At 61.0% G+C, this 15,121-nt stretch overlaps 2 protein-coding genes across 6 annotated transcripts in view; both read left to right on the top strand.

Moving 5' to 3' along the window:
* The window catches only part of MPP2 (membrane palmitoylated protein 2), a 12,337-nt gene extending 8,955 nt beyond the window's left edge, over window positions 1-3,382 (top strand). For 4 of the 5 annotated variants that reach the window (XM_017838722.1, XM_017838723.1, XM_017838724.1 and 1 more), the window contains exons 10-12: window positions 147-349; window positions 953-1,081; window positions 2,031-3,382. In XM_017838722.1, the coding sequence (XP_017694211.1) occupies window positions 147-349; window positions 953-1,081; window positions 2,031-2,207 (509 nt within the window). In that variant the 3' untranslated portion in view covers window positions 2,208-3,382. Of the gene's footprint in view, window positions 1-146; window positions 350-952; window positions 1,082-2,030 lie in introns of those variants that run through there. The other variant, XM_017838726.1, reaches the window with a different exon arrangement.
* A 1,125-nt stretch (window positions 3,383-4,507) lies between these two features.
* On the top strand, window positions 4,508-12,582 carry LOC108509345 (all-trans-retinol 13,14-reductase-like). Its single transcript, XM_017838731.1, has 11 exons — window positions 4,508-5,336; window positions 6,230-6,412; window positions 6,934-7,163; window positions 7,982-8,177; window positions 8,717-8,914; window positions 9,017-9,142; window positions 9,748-9,886; window positions 10,157-10,266; window positions 10,460-10,626; window positions 11,463-11,622; window positions 12,307-12,582. The coding sequence occupies exons 1-11, from the start codon at window positions 5,171-5,173 to the stop codon at window positions 12,450-12,452; spliced, it is 1,821 nt and encodes a 606-aa protein (XP_017694220.1). The 5' UTR covers window positions 4,508-5,170; the 3' UTR covers window positions 12,453-12,582.
* The last annotated feature ends 2,539 nt before the right edge of the window (window positions 12,583-15,121 follow it).

Here is a 15,121-nt window from a genome sequence, read left to right on the forward strand (position 1 = left end):
CCTGGGGACATCCCTGTCCCCTGCAACCATCTCTGTCCCTTTTGAACATCCCTGTCCCCTGCGATCATTCCCACACCCTGTGAGCACCCCCGGGATGGGACCCCAGGTGGGTGGGTGTCACTCAGGTGGGTCCCCACTGCCGGCAGACACATCTCGGAAGCCAAAGGAGAGCGAGCGGGATGGGCAGGGATATCGTTTCGTGTCCCGGGGGGAGATGGAGGCCGACATCAAGGCTGGGAGGTACCTGGAGCACGGCGAGTACGAGGGAAACCTGTACGGAACCAGGATCGACTCCATCCGAGCCGTGGTGGAGGCTGGCAAGATGTGCATCCTGGATGTCAACCCCCAGGTAGGGGAGGGGGATAATGACTGTCTTACCCAACAAGTTGTATTTCTTAAAAGTGCAGCTGTGGGGGGGAATTGTTGAGGGGAGATTTAATTAGTGGAATAGATAACAGATGATGGGCAAGCTCTGGGTGATGCCCGTGCGTCTGAAGAACAAATGGAACGTTTAGGGCCTGGCATGGCTCAGTGCTCTTAGAGCTGGGAGAGAAATTTAGGGTTGACATCAAATGCAGAATTTATGTAAACCACAAAGATGCAGAAACAAGAGGTGAAGAAGAAACGAACACAGATAATTTCCCAGAGACTCTCCCTCTCTGGGAAAAAGTAATAGAATACTGAAAATGGGGACTGATTAGCGTGAGAAATGAGAAATCAATTAGCAATAGAAGATAGAATAATAATTAATGAAGAGAACTGCATAAGCCGATGAACACTAATTCCTTTGTTTGCTAAAATGTATAAATACTTAAAAGTTTTAATAACTGATGTACAGGTTTTGTGGAGCCATCCCTATGTACCTCAATGTCGAATAAACCCTCTAACCTGACAAACTGGGTTAGAGGATTTATTTCCCAGGATTTTGGTGAGACTGTCTCCTCCCACTCAGGCAGTGAAGGTGCTGAGAACAGCTGAGTTTGTGCCATATGTGGTGTTCATCGAAGCCCCCTGCCCCGAGACCCTGCGGGCCATGAACCGAGCAGCCCTGGAGAGTGGTGTGGCCACCAAACAGCTCACGGTGGGTGTCCTGGGGGTCTGGGGGGCAAACTGAGGGAAGGTAAAACTGAGGCAGGGCTGTGGGGGGCTGAAGGCAGATGGTGAGTGTCCCCCTGCCACCCTGGGGGGCAATGGGGAAACTGAAGTAGGGTTTGGGGGGCTGAAGATGGATGATGGGTGTTCCTCTGCCATCCCTGGGGGGCAGTGGGGAAATTAAGGCAGGGTTTGGGGGGCAGGAGGAAGACACACAGCTCATGATTGGTGTCCCTCTCTGTCCCCAGGGGGGCACACAGGGTCTTGGGGAAACTGAGGCAGGTCTGTGGGGGCAGGAGGTGGGTGGGCAGCGGATGGTGGGTGTCCCCCTGCCATCCTGGGGGGCAGTGGAAAAACTGAGGCTGGGTTTGGGGGGCACAAAGACGAGACACAGCTCATGGCGGGTGTCCCCCTCTGTCACAGAGGGGTGATGGGGAAACTGAGGCAGAGTCTGGGGGGCAGGAGGTGGATGGCGGGTGTCCTCCCTCTACCCAGGGGGCATGGAGGGGTGATGGGGAAACTGAGGACATGGTTTGGGGGGCAGGAGGAGGACACACAGCTCATGATGGGTGCCCCCTCTGCCACCTTGGGGGTTGTTGGGGAAACTGAAGCAGGGTTTAGGGTGCAGGAGGTGGGTGGGCAGTGGATGGTGGGTGTCACCCTGCCATTCTGGGGAGCAATGGGGAAACTGAGGCAGGGCTGTGGGGGCAGAAGAAGAACACACAGCTCATGATGGGTGTCCCCCCTGCCACCTTGGAGGGCAACAGGGAAACTGAGGCAGGATTGGGGGGCTGAAGGCAGATGATGGGTGTTCCTCTGCAATACTGGGGGGCAACGGGGAAACTGAGGCAGGGTTGCCGGGGCAAGAGGAGGACAGAGGGTGCTCCTCTGCCATCCCTGTGGGGCAGTGGGGATCCTGAGGCAGTTGTGGGGTGCAGGAGGCAGATGCCCAGCGGACGGTGGAGGAGAGCAGCCGGATCCAACGCGGGTACGGGCACTACTTTGACCTGAGCCTCATCAACGATGACCTGGAGCGAACCTTCGGGAGGCTCCGGGAGGCCATGGACCACCTGCGTGTCCAGCCCCAGTGGGTGCCTGTCACCTGGGTCTACTAGTGACCACCCCACCCCGCAGAGGGGGGGCCATAAAACCCTCCCCTCAACCCCCCCAGCCCACCCAGGAGGGCTGTGGGGGGTGGAGGGGGGTTGTGCCTCACCCACTGGTGTGATGAGCTTGTGCTCAGCACCGTGGGTGTGTGTGTGTGTGGCTCTCTGTAGAGCCCCCCAACCCAAGCCTGACCCTTCTCTCATCCCTACTCAGCCCCAGATTTGGGGGGGGGAGAGGCAGAATCAGCCACTGGGGGCCACATGGGGGGGGCACGGCCACCCCCCACCATGCCCAGCACCCACACAGCTAATTCACTGCCAAAACCTCACCCCCTCCCCAAATTACCCCAGGGAGTTGTGCCACTTCTCAGATGGGGACACGGGGAGGACAGGGGTCCCCCCCACTCTTCATAGCCTCCCGCCTCAGTTTCCCCATGAGGAAGCCCACCCTGTCCCAGATTGGGACCCCCAGGATTGGGGTCGGGGGGGCTGTGGGGTTTTAGGTGGGGGAGTCACACCCAGCTGGAGCCTTAGAAGCTGCTGTGGCCCCAAGCGTCCTGGCCCACCCCTCCAACCCCCAGGCCACAACCCCCCCGTGGGGCCCCCTTTTCCCTTTACCGGGGTGGGGGGGTCCCTCTCTGTCCTTTGTGGCCCCCCTCCCCCTCCCCAGGTAGCAATAACCCCTCCTTCCCCCCTCTCTGCTCGGGTTCCTCCCTGTAATAACTCTTAATTAACCCTGTAATTAACCCCATGGGGGGCTGTGGCTCGGGGCTCGCTGGGGGTGTCTGGGCTGGGGATGGTGACACATGGGGTGACCCCAAGGGACAGGGACACGGGTAGTGCAGGGTGTGCCCACATGTCCCTCCTGCCCCATGTCCCCCACCTTGCCCCCCCCGGCCCCTCCCTGTCCCCCCCTTGCTCCTTTTTGGTACTTTGCTGTGGATTTTATTAAAGGAGAGAAAAATGGTGGGTTCGTCCCTCGTGGTGAATGCGGGGGGCATTGGGAGACCCCCGGGGGACACTCGGTGTCACCTGTGTCACCTCTACCCCTCTCCCACCTGATAGTGATGGTTTTTTATCTGGAAATCCCCATTTTGCACCAGTTTGGGGCTGGAGGGTGTTTGAGTGTGCACACATGTGTGTGCACATATGTGTGTTTGCACATGTGTGTGTGCACCTTATATTTGGGGTTTGGTGGCTGGGGGTGCTGGGGGGGTTTGTTGGGGTGGGGTGGGGAGGGTTTGATGGGGCGTGAGGTGTGTGCATGGGGTGTACATGCATGTTCACACGTTTGTGTGTGTGCACGTGTGTGTACACGTGTGTGTGCACGTGTGCACACGTTATATTTGGGGTTTGGTGACTGTGGGTGTGTGGTGTGTTCGGTTTGGGGAGATTGTTGAGGGGATGAGGGGGAGGGGATGGGGTTTACATAGGGTGTACGTGGGTGTGCACACGTGTGTGCGTGTGTCACGGTGCACACACGGGCCCTTCCTTGGTGCTGCCGGGAGAGGTCAGCAGAGCTGCAGGCACAGGGGGAGGGGAAAGGGGAGTGTGGGGGATTGTGTGTGGCTGTGCAAGTGTGTGTGTGTTTGCATAGATGTGTGTGTGTGCATGTGTGTTTGCACAGGAGTTAGTGTGTGCATGAGTGTACATGTGTGTGCACATATATGTGTGTGTGCACATGTGTTTGTACAGGAGTGAGTGTGTGTATGGGTGCCCATGTGTGTGCACATATGTGTGTGTGTGCACGTGTGTGTTTGCACAGGGTGTGTGTGCATATGTGTGTACAGGAGTGAGTGTGTGCATGGCTGCACTTGTGTGTGCACAAACGTGTGTGTTTTCACAGGGGGTGTGTACACATGTGTGTTTGCACAGGAGCGTGTGCAGGGATGCTCGTGTGTGCACATGCATGTATGTGTGTTCACGTGTGTGTTTGTACAGGAGTGTGTGTGTGTATAGGTGCATACTTGTGTGCACATATATGTGTGTGTTTGCACAGGGGGTGTGTGCGCATGTGTGTTTGCACAGGGTAAGTGTGTGTGCACAGCCATGTGTATGCACATGTGTGTTTGGACAGTTATGTGTGTGCACATGTCAGCTCGTGTGTGCACATACATGTCAGCCTGCGTGTGTGTGCACAGGGTGACTGTATGTGTGTGTGTGCACGTGTGTTTGCACGGGGTCAGTGTGTGCATGGGTGCACATGTGTGTGTTTGCACAGATGTATGTGTGTGTGTGTCTGTGTGTGTCAGCCCGTGTATGTGTGTGTGCACGTGTGTTTGCACAGACGTGTGTGTGTGTGCCAGCCCATGTGTGTGTACCCGTTGCTCTCACAGGTGTGTGGGGGGTGTGTTCCCTTGCACAAGTGCGGGTGTGCATGCATGTGCACAGCTGCCTGTGTGCACACACACGTGTGTGTGTGCAGTGCCCAACACACCAGTGTCCCACACACCTGTGCTCCATGCACACGTGTGTGCACCTCCTACGGGGGGCCACTGGGTGCCATAAGGAGCCATAAGGTGCCATGGGGTGACATAAGGAACCATAGGGTGCCACAGACTGACATGGAGTGCCATGGCCACAGGGTCACATAAGGACCCGTAGGGCATCATGGGGTGCCACAGGGTGCCATAGGGTGTCATTGTCATGGGGTGCCACAGAGTGCCACGGGGTGCCATGGGGCATCCGGGGGTGCCATTGTGTCCCATAGGGAGCCATAAGGAGCCACAGGATGCCATGGCCAAGGGAGGTGTGGCCATAGGGTACCATAGGTTGCCATGGCTATAAGATGCCATTTCCATAGGGGGTGTGTCCATGAGCTCCGGTGTCTTTAAGCAGGGGTGTCTGTAAGCCTGTCCATAATCCCCTTTGTCCATAAGCTGCTGTGTCTATAAGTGTCGGGGCCGAACGTGCGGGGCTGTAGTGTGTCCTTACCGTGTCGGTACCTGTCCATCCCACCTGTGGTGACAGCCATGTGGCCCACACTGCTGCTGCTGGTGGCCCTGGGTGTGCTGGCCCTGGGGCGGGTGGCCCACAAGCTGCTGGCCCCGTCTGGCAACCCCTTTGCCGGGCCACCCCTGGAGCCCCCCCGGCCGCTGGTGACGGACCAACGCGCCCGGGACAGGGTGCTGAAGCGGGGTGAGTGCTGAGTGTCCGTCGGGTATCTGTCTGTCCGTGTGTCCATCTGTCCCGTGGAATGCTGGGCGTGCTGCCCATCGTGTGCCCTCGTGTTGCCTCTTGCATGTGACAGCGTGGCCGAGCACACACGTGTGCACAGGGTACCCAGGGACAGCCACTGGCAGGGGCTGATCATGTGCACAGGGCTCAGTGCCCTGGGCCAGGGGATCGTGGGCAGAGGCTGAGCAGGTGTGTGTGCACAGGGTTCAGTGCCCAGTGGTGGCCACAGGCAGAGGCTGATCATACACTTGTGCCCAGGGTTCAGCACCCAGCAGGTGCCAAAGAGTCTGGATGTGGTTCCCATGGGCAGTGGTTGATCACGTGTGCAGGGCTTGGTGTCCTGTGGGTGCCAGAGTGGCTGGACATGGGCACTGCAGGGTCACTGTGGGGTCTGAGCACACCGTCAGGTGCACTGTGCCTGCACAGGGTTCAGGGTGTCTGGTGGTGATCACGGGCAGGGGCTGATCACACGTGTATGCCCAGGGTTCAGCACCCAGCAGGTGCCAGAGCGGCTGAACATAGTGGCCATGGGCAGTCATTAATCCCACACGTGTGTGCCCCGTTTCAGTGCCCAGTGGTGACCATGGGCAGTGGTTAATCCCACACATGTATGCGGGGTTCAGTGCCCAGCGAGTGCCAGAGCAGCTGGACATGGTGACCATGGACAGTGGTTAATCACATGTATGCAGGGTTCAGTGCCCTGTGGTGGCCATGGACAGTGGTTAATCCCACACCTGTGTGCAGGGTTCAGTGCCCAGTGGTTGCCATGGACAGTGGTTAATCCCACACCTGTGTGCAGGGTTCAGTGCCCAGTGGTTGCCATGGGCAGTGGTTAATCCCACACCTGTGCCCAGGGTTCAGCCCCCAGCGGGTGCCGGAGCAGCTGGACGTCGTGGTCATCGGCAGTGGCGTGGGGGGGCTGGCAGTGGCCGCCACCCTGGCCAAGGCGGGCCGGCGGGTGCTGGTGCTGGAGCAGCATGACAAGGCCGGTGGGTGCTGCCACACCTTCCAGCAGCATGGCATCGAGTTTGACGTTGGTAAGGACCTCCAAGACCCCCTGATGCTCCCCAAGCCCCCAGCATCCCCTGGCACCGCTGCTGCCCCCACAGTGCCTGTGTGTGTGCCTGAGTGTGCAGGGCTGTGTGCAGTCTATGTGTGCACTGTCTGCATACAACACATGTGCTGTTGGCATGTAGTGTGTGTGTGCACAGTGTGTGCTGTGCATGTGTGCTGTGTCGATGGCATCTGTGTGCCATGTCCATGCCGTGTCCATGCTGTGACCATGCCATGTTCATGTCTTGTCCATGCCGTGCCCATGCCATGGGCATGTCATGTGTGCTCTGTGTACATGCCGTGTGCTTTCTGTGCCTGTGCCATGCACATGCCGTGTCCATGCTGTGTCCGTGCCAGCAGCCCATCCCACCCCCCACCCTCAGAGTGACCTACAACAGGCGAAAACCAAGCCCTTCTCTCCCCCATTGCCCCCCCGGTGCTCCGACCACATGTCCATGTGACCCCCCTGATGTCCCCCTGCCATGTCCCCATCTCTATCCCGCAGGCATCCACTATGTGGGGCAGCTGCACGAGGGCAGCCTCCTGCGTGTGGCACTGGACCAGCTGACGGATGGGCAGCTCTGCTGGCAGCGCCTGCCGGACCCCTACGACGAGGTGACCCTGGGACCCTGGCGCTACCAGCTGCGCGCCGGCAAGGTGGCCTTTGTCACCGCGCTGGAGGAGCAGTTCCCCATGGAGAAGGCGGCCATCAGGGAGTTCATGAAGATCTCCAAGGTGAGGAGGTGACCACAGGGTCAGGGAGGGGTGGTGGGGTCGCTCTGGCTGGGAATGATCAACCTGGAATAGGGGGGTGGGTGTGGTGGTGGCACTGGTGGGTTCTGTGGAGACATGGGTGATGGTGGGGAAGGGGCAATGGGAGTGGTGGGGACACTGGTAATGGGTGTGGAGGGGACAGAAGTGATGGGAATGATGGGTACAAGCGTGGTGGGCATGGAGGGGACACAGGTGCTGGGCATGGTGGAGGGAATTCCTGGGCATAGTGAGAACATGGGCATTAGGCATGGTGGGTATGGGTGCTGAGCCACAGGTGGTGCTCATGGGGTCATGACAGTGACAGTCCTGATGACACGGTGGCCAGGTAAGGAGGCGTTGGTGGTGACAGTGGCCTAGCTTGGTGTCCCACACGTGGCCTTGGGCATGTGGCACTGCTGACGGTGCCAAATCTGGTCTTGCAGTGGCAGTGGTGATTTGGGATGATGTCAGTGGTGACACAGGTCAGTGTCACACAGGTGATCTGGCAGCACGTGGCACTGCTGGCCGCGCTGAAGCTGATCCTATGCTCGTGGTGGTGGCAGGGTGGTGTGGTGTCAGTGGCGACAGTGAAGTGGCAGAAAGTCCCTCAGGTGGCACGTGGCACTGCTGGCCATGCCGAAGCTGACCCCGCACTGGCAGTGGTGACACGGGTTGATGTCCCACAGGTGGCCTTGTGGCACGAGGCACTGCTGGCTGTGCTGAAGCTGGCCCCACGCTGGTTGTGGTGGCAGGGTGGGGTGGTGGCAGTGCTGACAGTGACATGGCACGATGTCCCCCAGGTGGCCTCGCGGCACGTGGCACTGCTGGCCGTGCTGAAGCTGGTCCCGCGCTGGGTGGTCACCCTCCTGCTCCGCTCTGGCCTCCTGTCCCTCCTGTCCCCCGTGTTCCGCCTGGCCGCCACCAGCCACAGCCAGGCTGTGGCCCAGCTCACCTCTGACCCCGACCTGCGCGCCCTGCTCGGCTACCTCTTCTATGGTCAGGAGCTCTTGCGATAGAGAGGTGTCTGTCGTGATGGGGAGAGTACCGTCGTGGAGAACGACAGTAGTGTCATATAGGGGAGGGCTGTGTCATGATAGGGGAGGGCACCATCGTGATAGGGGCATGCTCCGTCATGATATGGGAGGGCCACGTTTTGCTAGGGGAGGGCTGTGTTGTGATAGGGGAGGGATGGATATATTGTGGTGAGGAGGGCCTTGTCATGATAGGGGAGGGCTGCATCATGATGGGAAGGGCTGTGTCACGATAGGGGAGGCAATGTCTTGATAGGGGAGGGCTATATCATGATAGAGGAGGGCTGTATTGTGATGAGAAGAACTTCATCATGATAGGGAAGGGCATATCACAACAGAGGAGGCTATGTCGCAATAGTGGAGGGTTGTATCATAATGGGGGAGGGCTACATAGTGATGAGGAGGGTCACATCACGACAGGGGAGAGCATGTCACGATATGGGAGGGCTACCCTGCACTGGGGCAGGGTCCAGCCGTGCCCACCTCCCCTTGCCCCCTCCAAAGGAACGGCCCCACGGGACTCCAGCTTCCTGGCCAACGTGCTGATGGTTCACCACTACCAGCGGGGGGCCTGGTACCCGCGGGGGGGGGCCAGCGAGATCGCCTTCCACGCCGTGCCCGTCATCGAGCGTGCGGGGGGGGCCGTGCTGGTGCGTGCCCCCGTCACGCGCGTCCTCGTCAGCCCCACCGGCACCGCCCTGGGTGAGCGCCCGACCCCCAGCCCCGCCCCGGGGGGTCACATGTGTGTGATGAGGACGGGGTGGCAGTGCCCGGTGCCCCCTGACCCCCCACCCTGGCCCCCAGGGGTGGCGGTGCAGGTGGGGTCCAGTGAGGAGGAACTGGAGATCCGCGTGCCCCTTGTCATCTCCGATGCTGGAATCTTCAACACCTTCGGCAAACTGCTGCCCCCCCAGATCCGCAGCCACCCCGGTAACATAACCCTGTGTCCCCATGTCCCTGGTGTCCTCAGTGTTCCCAGGATCCCTGTGTCTGCAGCATCCCTGTGTCCCCAGCATCACCAGTGTCCCCAGCATCCCTGTGTTCCCATGTCTCCAGCATCTCCATGTCCCTGGTGCCCATAGTGTCCTCATTATCCATGTGTTCTCAGTATGCCTGGTGTCCTCAGCATCTCCATGTCCCTGATGTCCCCAGTGTCCCCAGCATCACCAGTGTCCCCAGCATTACCGGTATCACCAGGGTTGCTCAACATCCCTGGCATCCTTGGTGTCCCTGGCATCACCAGTGTTCTCAGCATCTCCAGCATCCTTAGCACCCCTGCTGTCCTCAGCATCCTTGCATCCCCATGTTCCTAGTGTTCTCAGTGTTCCCAGTATCCCTAGTGTCCCCAGCATGCCCACATTCCCAGCATCTCCATGCCTCTAGTGTCCTCAGAGTCCCCAGCACCCCTGTTGTCCTCAGCATCCCTGTGTCCATACACCCCCAGTGTCCCTGGCATCCCCAGAACCTTCATGTTCCCAGCAGTCTCATGTCCCTCGTGCAGGCAGGGTCGGGGTGTCACCTCCGTGTCCCCGCAGGTGTCCAGTCCCGCCTGGCCATGGTGCGGCCGAGCATGGGCTCCTTCCTGGTGTTCGTGGGGCTGCGGGGCAGCGCAGCTGAGCTGGGCCTGCCCCCCACCAACTTCTGGATCTACCCCCACAACGACCTGGACACTATGTGAGGGGTCCTGGCACCCTGGGGTGGGCATGGGGGCAGGGGGGGCATGGCAGGTGGGCGGGCACATGCAGGGTGGGTGCATGAGGGGTGCCTGGGGGAGCACAGCGGGTGGGGTGGGTGCAGGGTTGTGCATGGTGAGTGGGGTGGGTGTGTGGGGGATGTGTGGGGCCTGCACTGTGGGTGGGTGCACAGGGAGTGCATGGTGTGCACACGGTGGGTGGGTGCACAGGGGGTGCACAGTGGGTACATCACAACCCTCTCTGCCCACAGGATGACCCGCTATGCTGCCCTGAGCCGTGACGACGTCCCTGAAAACCTGGCCATGATGTTCATCACCTTCCCTGCTGCCAAGGACCCCACCTACGAGCAGCGGCACCCAGGTAACAGCACTGGGGACCCCCCAGGCCACTCCCAGCTCTGCACCCCTGATCCGCTCAGCTTCGAGGGGTCAGAGGCTCCTCAATGCCACCAGCCTGAGGTGGGCACCACCACTGTCGCCGTGTCCCTGGCTGGCACCCCCACTGTGGTCCTGTGGTGGCACAGGGGGTGTCACCAGCTGTGTCCCCTTCCCAGGTCGGTCGTGCATGACCATCCTGACCATGGCACGGTATGAGTGGTTTGAGGAGTGGGCCGGGAGCCTCCCCAGGCACCGCAGCCCCGGCTACCAGCAGTACAAGATGTCCATCGCCCAGCGGCTGCTGGAGAGGGCCCTGCTCCGCTTTCCACACCTGAGGGACAAGGTGACCCCATGGGGAGCCCTGCCATACCTGGGGCTGCCCAGAGGGGAGGGGGCATGATGGGCACAGAGTGATTTCCAGGGAGGGGAGGGAGTGTAGGGATGCAGCATCCTAGTGTACTGTGGAGTTGGGGTGCCCCGTGGGGTTGGGGTGCCCCTTGGGATTTGGGGTGTCCCTTCAGATTTGGGGTGTCCCACAGGGATGGGCAAACACAGTGGAAATGAGGTGCACAGTGGGGACTGGGTGTCCTGCAGGGTTGGGGTGCCCAGTGGGGAATAAGGTGTCCTGTGTGGATGGGACACCCCGTGGGGTTTGGGTGCCTTGCAGGGATAGATGCACAGTGGAAATGGCATGCTCAGTGGGGAATAGGGTGTCCTGTGTGGGTGGGACGCCCCATGGAAATGGGGTGGTCTGTGGGGCGGGTTGAGGTGTCCCACAGGGGCAGAGTGCCCCATGGGTATGGGTGCAGAGTGAAGATTGGGTGCTCAGGTGGGATGAGATGCCCTGTGGGATGAGTGCCCTATAGAATGGGTGCCCAGGCAGGATGGAGTGCCCTGTGGGAGCAGCATGCCCTGCAGAGATGTGCTTGGTGATGACAGGGTACCCTTTGGAGCTGGGATACCCAAAGGGAATGTGCCCAACAGGAAGGGGTGCCCGTGGGTTTGGGGTGCCCAGCGAGGACAGGGTGCCCTGTGATGCGGCTCCACAGCCCCAGCACCTCTGCATGGGATGGGCTCGGATCTGTTGTGGTGGGACCTGCTGTGGGGTGGGATGGGCCTATCCATGCCCCCCATGCCTGGTGTCCCCCGGCACGCCCCGAGCACCCTGTACCCGGGCAGGTGGAGTTCGTGGAGGCGGCATCACCGCTCACCAACCAGCACTACCTGGCGGCCCCGCACGGGGCAATGTACGGTGCCGAGCATGACCTGGGCCGCTTCTGCCCTACCGTGATGGCCACCCTGAGAGCCGACACCCCCGTGAGGAACCTCTACCTGACAGGTGAGGAAGGAGTGTCCCCACGTCCCCCTGTCTTGCTGTCCCCATGACCAGCTCCAGGCTGTGGATGGTGTCCCCAGGGGCTCCCTGCAGTGAGGGGTGTCTGGATGCACTATGGTGGTGACCAGGTCCCCAAGGTGTGACTCTGTTCCCCCTGAGAGTGGCCATGTCCTCCATGGTGGTGGCCGGGTCCCCAAGGGGTAACTGTTTTGCCCAGGGGCGACTGTGTCGCCCACAGTGGTGACTGTCACCCATGAGGGCTTCGGTGTCCCCCCTAGAGTTGGTCACAACCCCCATGATGGTGGCTGGGTTCCCCACAGGGGTGGCTGGGTCTGCATTGTGGTGGCCATGTCCCCAAGAGTGGTAGCTGGGTCCCCCGCGGGGGTGACCATGTGCCCCCTGGGTGTGGGTGTGTCCTCCATAAGGATGACCAGATGCTCCCCCCCATGATGGTGGCCAGGTCCTCCCTGGGAGTGTCCATGTCCCCCAGGGTGGTGACTGGGTCCCCAAGGGGTGGCTGTGCCACCCATGGAGGTGGCTGTGTTCCCCTGGGGGTGTCCATGTCCCCCAAGGTGGTGACCCTGTCCCCAAGGGGTGGCTGTGTTCTCCTTGGGGGGTCCATGTCCTCCCTGGTGGTGGCCATGTCCCCCCCTGGGGTGGCCATGTCCCACGGTGGCCTGTCCCCAGGGCAGGACGTGTTCTCCTGCGGGCTGGCAGGGGCTGTGCACGGGGGGCTGCTCTGCGCCTCGGCTGTCCTGGGCCGCCTGCTCTACCTGGACCTGCTGCTCCTCAAGAGGAAGATCAAGCGGCGCCAGGGCCGGCACACGGCGTGAGGGGGACACCGGCCATGGGGACACCAGGTGTGGGGACACCTGTCCTAGGGAATGGCTTTGGGCTGGGAGTTTGCTCCCAGCTCAGTAAACCCTGATGCCCCACTGGCCTCTGCCTGTCTCTGGGAATGAGGATAGAATAGGGATGGGGATGGAGATAGGATGGGGATGGAAAAGGATGGAGATGGGGATGGAGTCAGGGTGGGGACAGAAATGGGGTGGGATGGTGTGGAGATGAGGGTGGGATGGGGACTGGAATAGGAATGGGATGGGATGGGATGTAGGTGCAGATGGGGGTAGAGATAGGGATGGAATGGGAATGGGATGGAGACAGGAGTGGGGATGGGAACAAGTAGGATGGAGATGGAGATGGGATGAGAACAGGAGTGGGATGGGATAGAGATAGGGATGGGGACAGGAAGGGGGTAGGATGGAGTTGGGAATGGGAAAGGGATGGGGACTGGAATAGGGATGGGAATGGGGGGGGGATGGGGATAGAATAGAGATTGGGATGGGGATAGAGATGGGAATGGGATGGGGATGGGATGAGGATGGAGAGGGGAATGGGATTAGGACGGAGACAGGAATGGGGGCAGGATGGGGAGGGACACAGGGATGGGGACAGGGTGCCCCCACAGCTGGGGGTGAATACAGGGTGCAGAATCCCCCTTATATTTCCCCCCTTGTCTCCCTGTACCTTGTGAGCCTCCCCAGCCCCCCAGCCCAGCCCAGCCAGGAATCCTTTTACATTTTAAATATAATAAATAGAGGAACCCAATGAGATGGTTTGGGATGGGGGGGACACAGACTTGGGGGGGGGGGGCATGGACCCAGGCATCTGGATGCCTCAAAGGGTCCATGTCCCCCTCCCCAGTGAAGGGGAGCGTTGTCACCAGGTTGTCCTTGAGGGGGGGTCACCCCTAGGTCTGGGTGGTGAAGGGGGGCTGAGGTCTGGGGTCGTGGCCACATTCGGGGCACGGCCCCAGTGGCAGCGGGTACAGGAAGGGCTTCGCTGTCACCTAAGGGTGAGGAGGGTCAGTGTGGGGGGGGAACATGTGGCACCCCCATGGCTCCTGGGGGCCCCAAGAGAAGAAGGGTGTCCTCCTTGAGGGGCAAGGCAGGGTGTGTGGGAGTAAGGGGGGAGCCCTGGTATGGGAAGGGGTTGGGGGTCTCACCCATGCCCTGCTGAGTCCCATAGGCCATCCACCACCCCATATCCCACCACCCCCACCTCATATCCACCATCCATCACCCCAATGTCCAATCGCCCACCACCCCATAACCTCAACACCCACCACCCCCCCATATGCCAGACCCATCACCCCATATCCCAACACCCACCTCCCCATAACCTCAACACCCACCACCCCATATCCCAGTACCCACCACCCTATAGCCCACCCCGACCCCCACTCCAGGCTCAGCCCAGCACCCTAACCCACCTCGCTGTAGGGTGGGGGCTCCAACCCCACTGGGATGGCCCCACTGGGCAGACTGGGGAGCGTGGGCATCGGTGCCAGCGGGGGGGGCACGGGGCCACGGGAGTCTCCATCAGATGGGAGGGACATGGGGCCCTGGGGCATCCTGTAGGCTGGGGGGGGCACACGGTCTTGGCAGAACTTGTAGCAGAGGCAGAAGGTGAGGATGAGGAAGGCGATGACTACGATGGTGATGCCGATGATGAAGAACATAGTCCTGGGGACACCGGGAGGTGTGTGCTGGGGGCTGGCACATACCCCCTCCTTGGCACTCAGGGGTGTCTGCCCACCCCAGCCCTGTCCCCACACCCACGGGGCTCACAGGGTCTCTCCATCTCCTCATCCCACAGCCCCCATCCCCACAGGCTCCTTCCAGGCATAGCACCCTCTGCGGGGTGCCCGTGACTTCCGTGCCCCCCGGCCCCCTGCCAACGAACCAGGTGTCCCCCGGCCCAACCATGTCACTTCCGTGCCAGAGCTGCCCTCTGGACCCGGGCACACCCTACTCCCTGTGCCCAGCACCCCACACCCGGTGCCCTTTGCACCCTCCCTGCCCCACTGTGGACCTTGTTCTGGGTGGGGGCTCAGGGGGCACCCCCGTGGTGGGGCAGTTTGGGGTAAGCTGGGCTTTTTTAGGGGTGGGACCATGCCAAGGGGTGCTGGCACCCTGCTGAGGAGAGGAGCCTCCAAACTGGGGAGGGCATGAGGGGGTGCCCAGAGTGACAGGGACTGCTCAGGGTGACAGGGTGTTCTTGGGGTGGCAGATGGGGTGCCCGGGGTGACAGGTGGGGTGCCAGGGTAACAGTAGGTGGCTGGGGTGACACAGGGGGTGCTCAGGGTGGTAGATGGGGTGCCAGGGTGACAGTGGATGCCCAGAATGGTGCTCAGGGTGATGGCACAGCAGGTGCTCAAGGTGACAAAGAGGTTTCCCAGGGTGACAGAGGGGATCCCCGGGTTGGCACAGGGGGGCCCTGCACATCCTGGGGTTGTGCCCTGCTGCCAAGGCCAAGGTGAGGATGAGGAGGAGGCAGCAAGGCTGAAGGCACAAGATCCCCCTGCAAGTGTGAAGAGCCGTCGAGCTGCCAGCTCAGCACCATAAGCTCCCAAATCCAATCAGCTCCCTGAGCCCCATGCCGGGCTGAGCCGGGTGACACAGGGGGTGCCCCACACTCTGCCCCCCGGCACCGTGGTGGC

The sequence above is a fragment of the Lepidothrix coronata genome, unplaced genomic scaffold, assembly GCF_001604755.1.
Source record: "Lepidothrix coronata isolate B3197 unplaced genomic scaffold, Lepidothrix_coronata-1.0 Scaffold355, whole genome shotgun sequence".
Classification (NCBI taxonomy): Eukaryota; Metazoa; Chordata; class Aves; order Passeriformes; family Pipridae; genus Lepidothrix; species Lepidothrix coronata.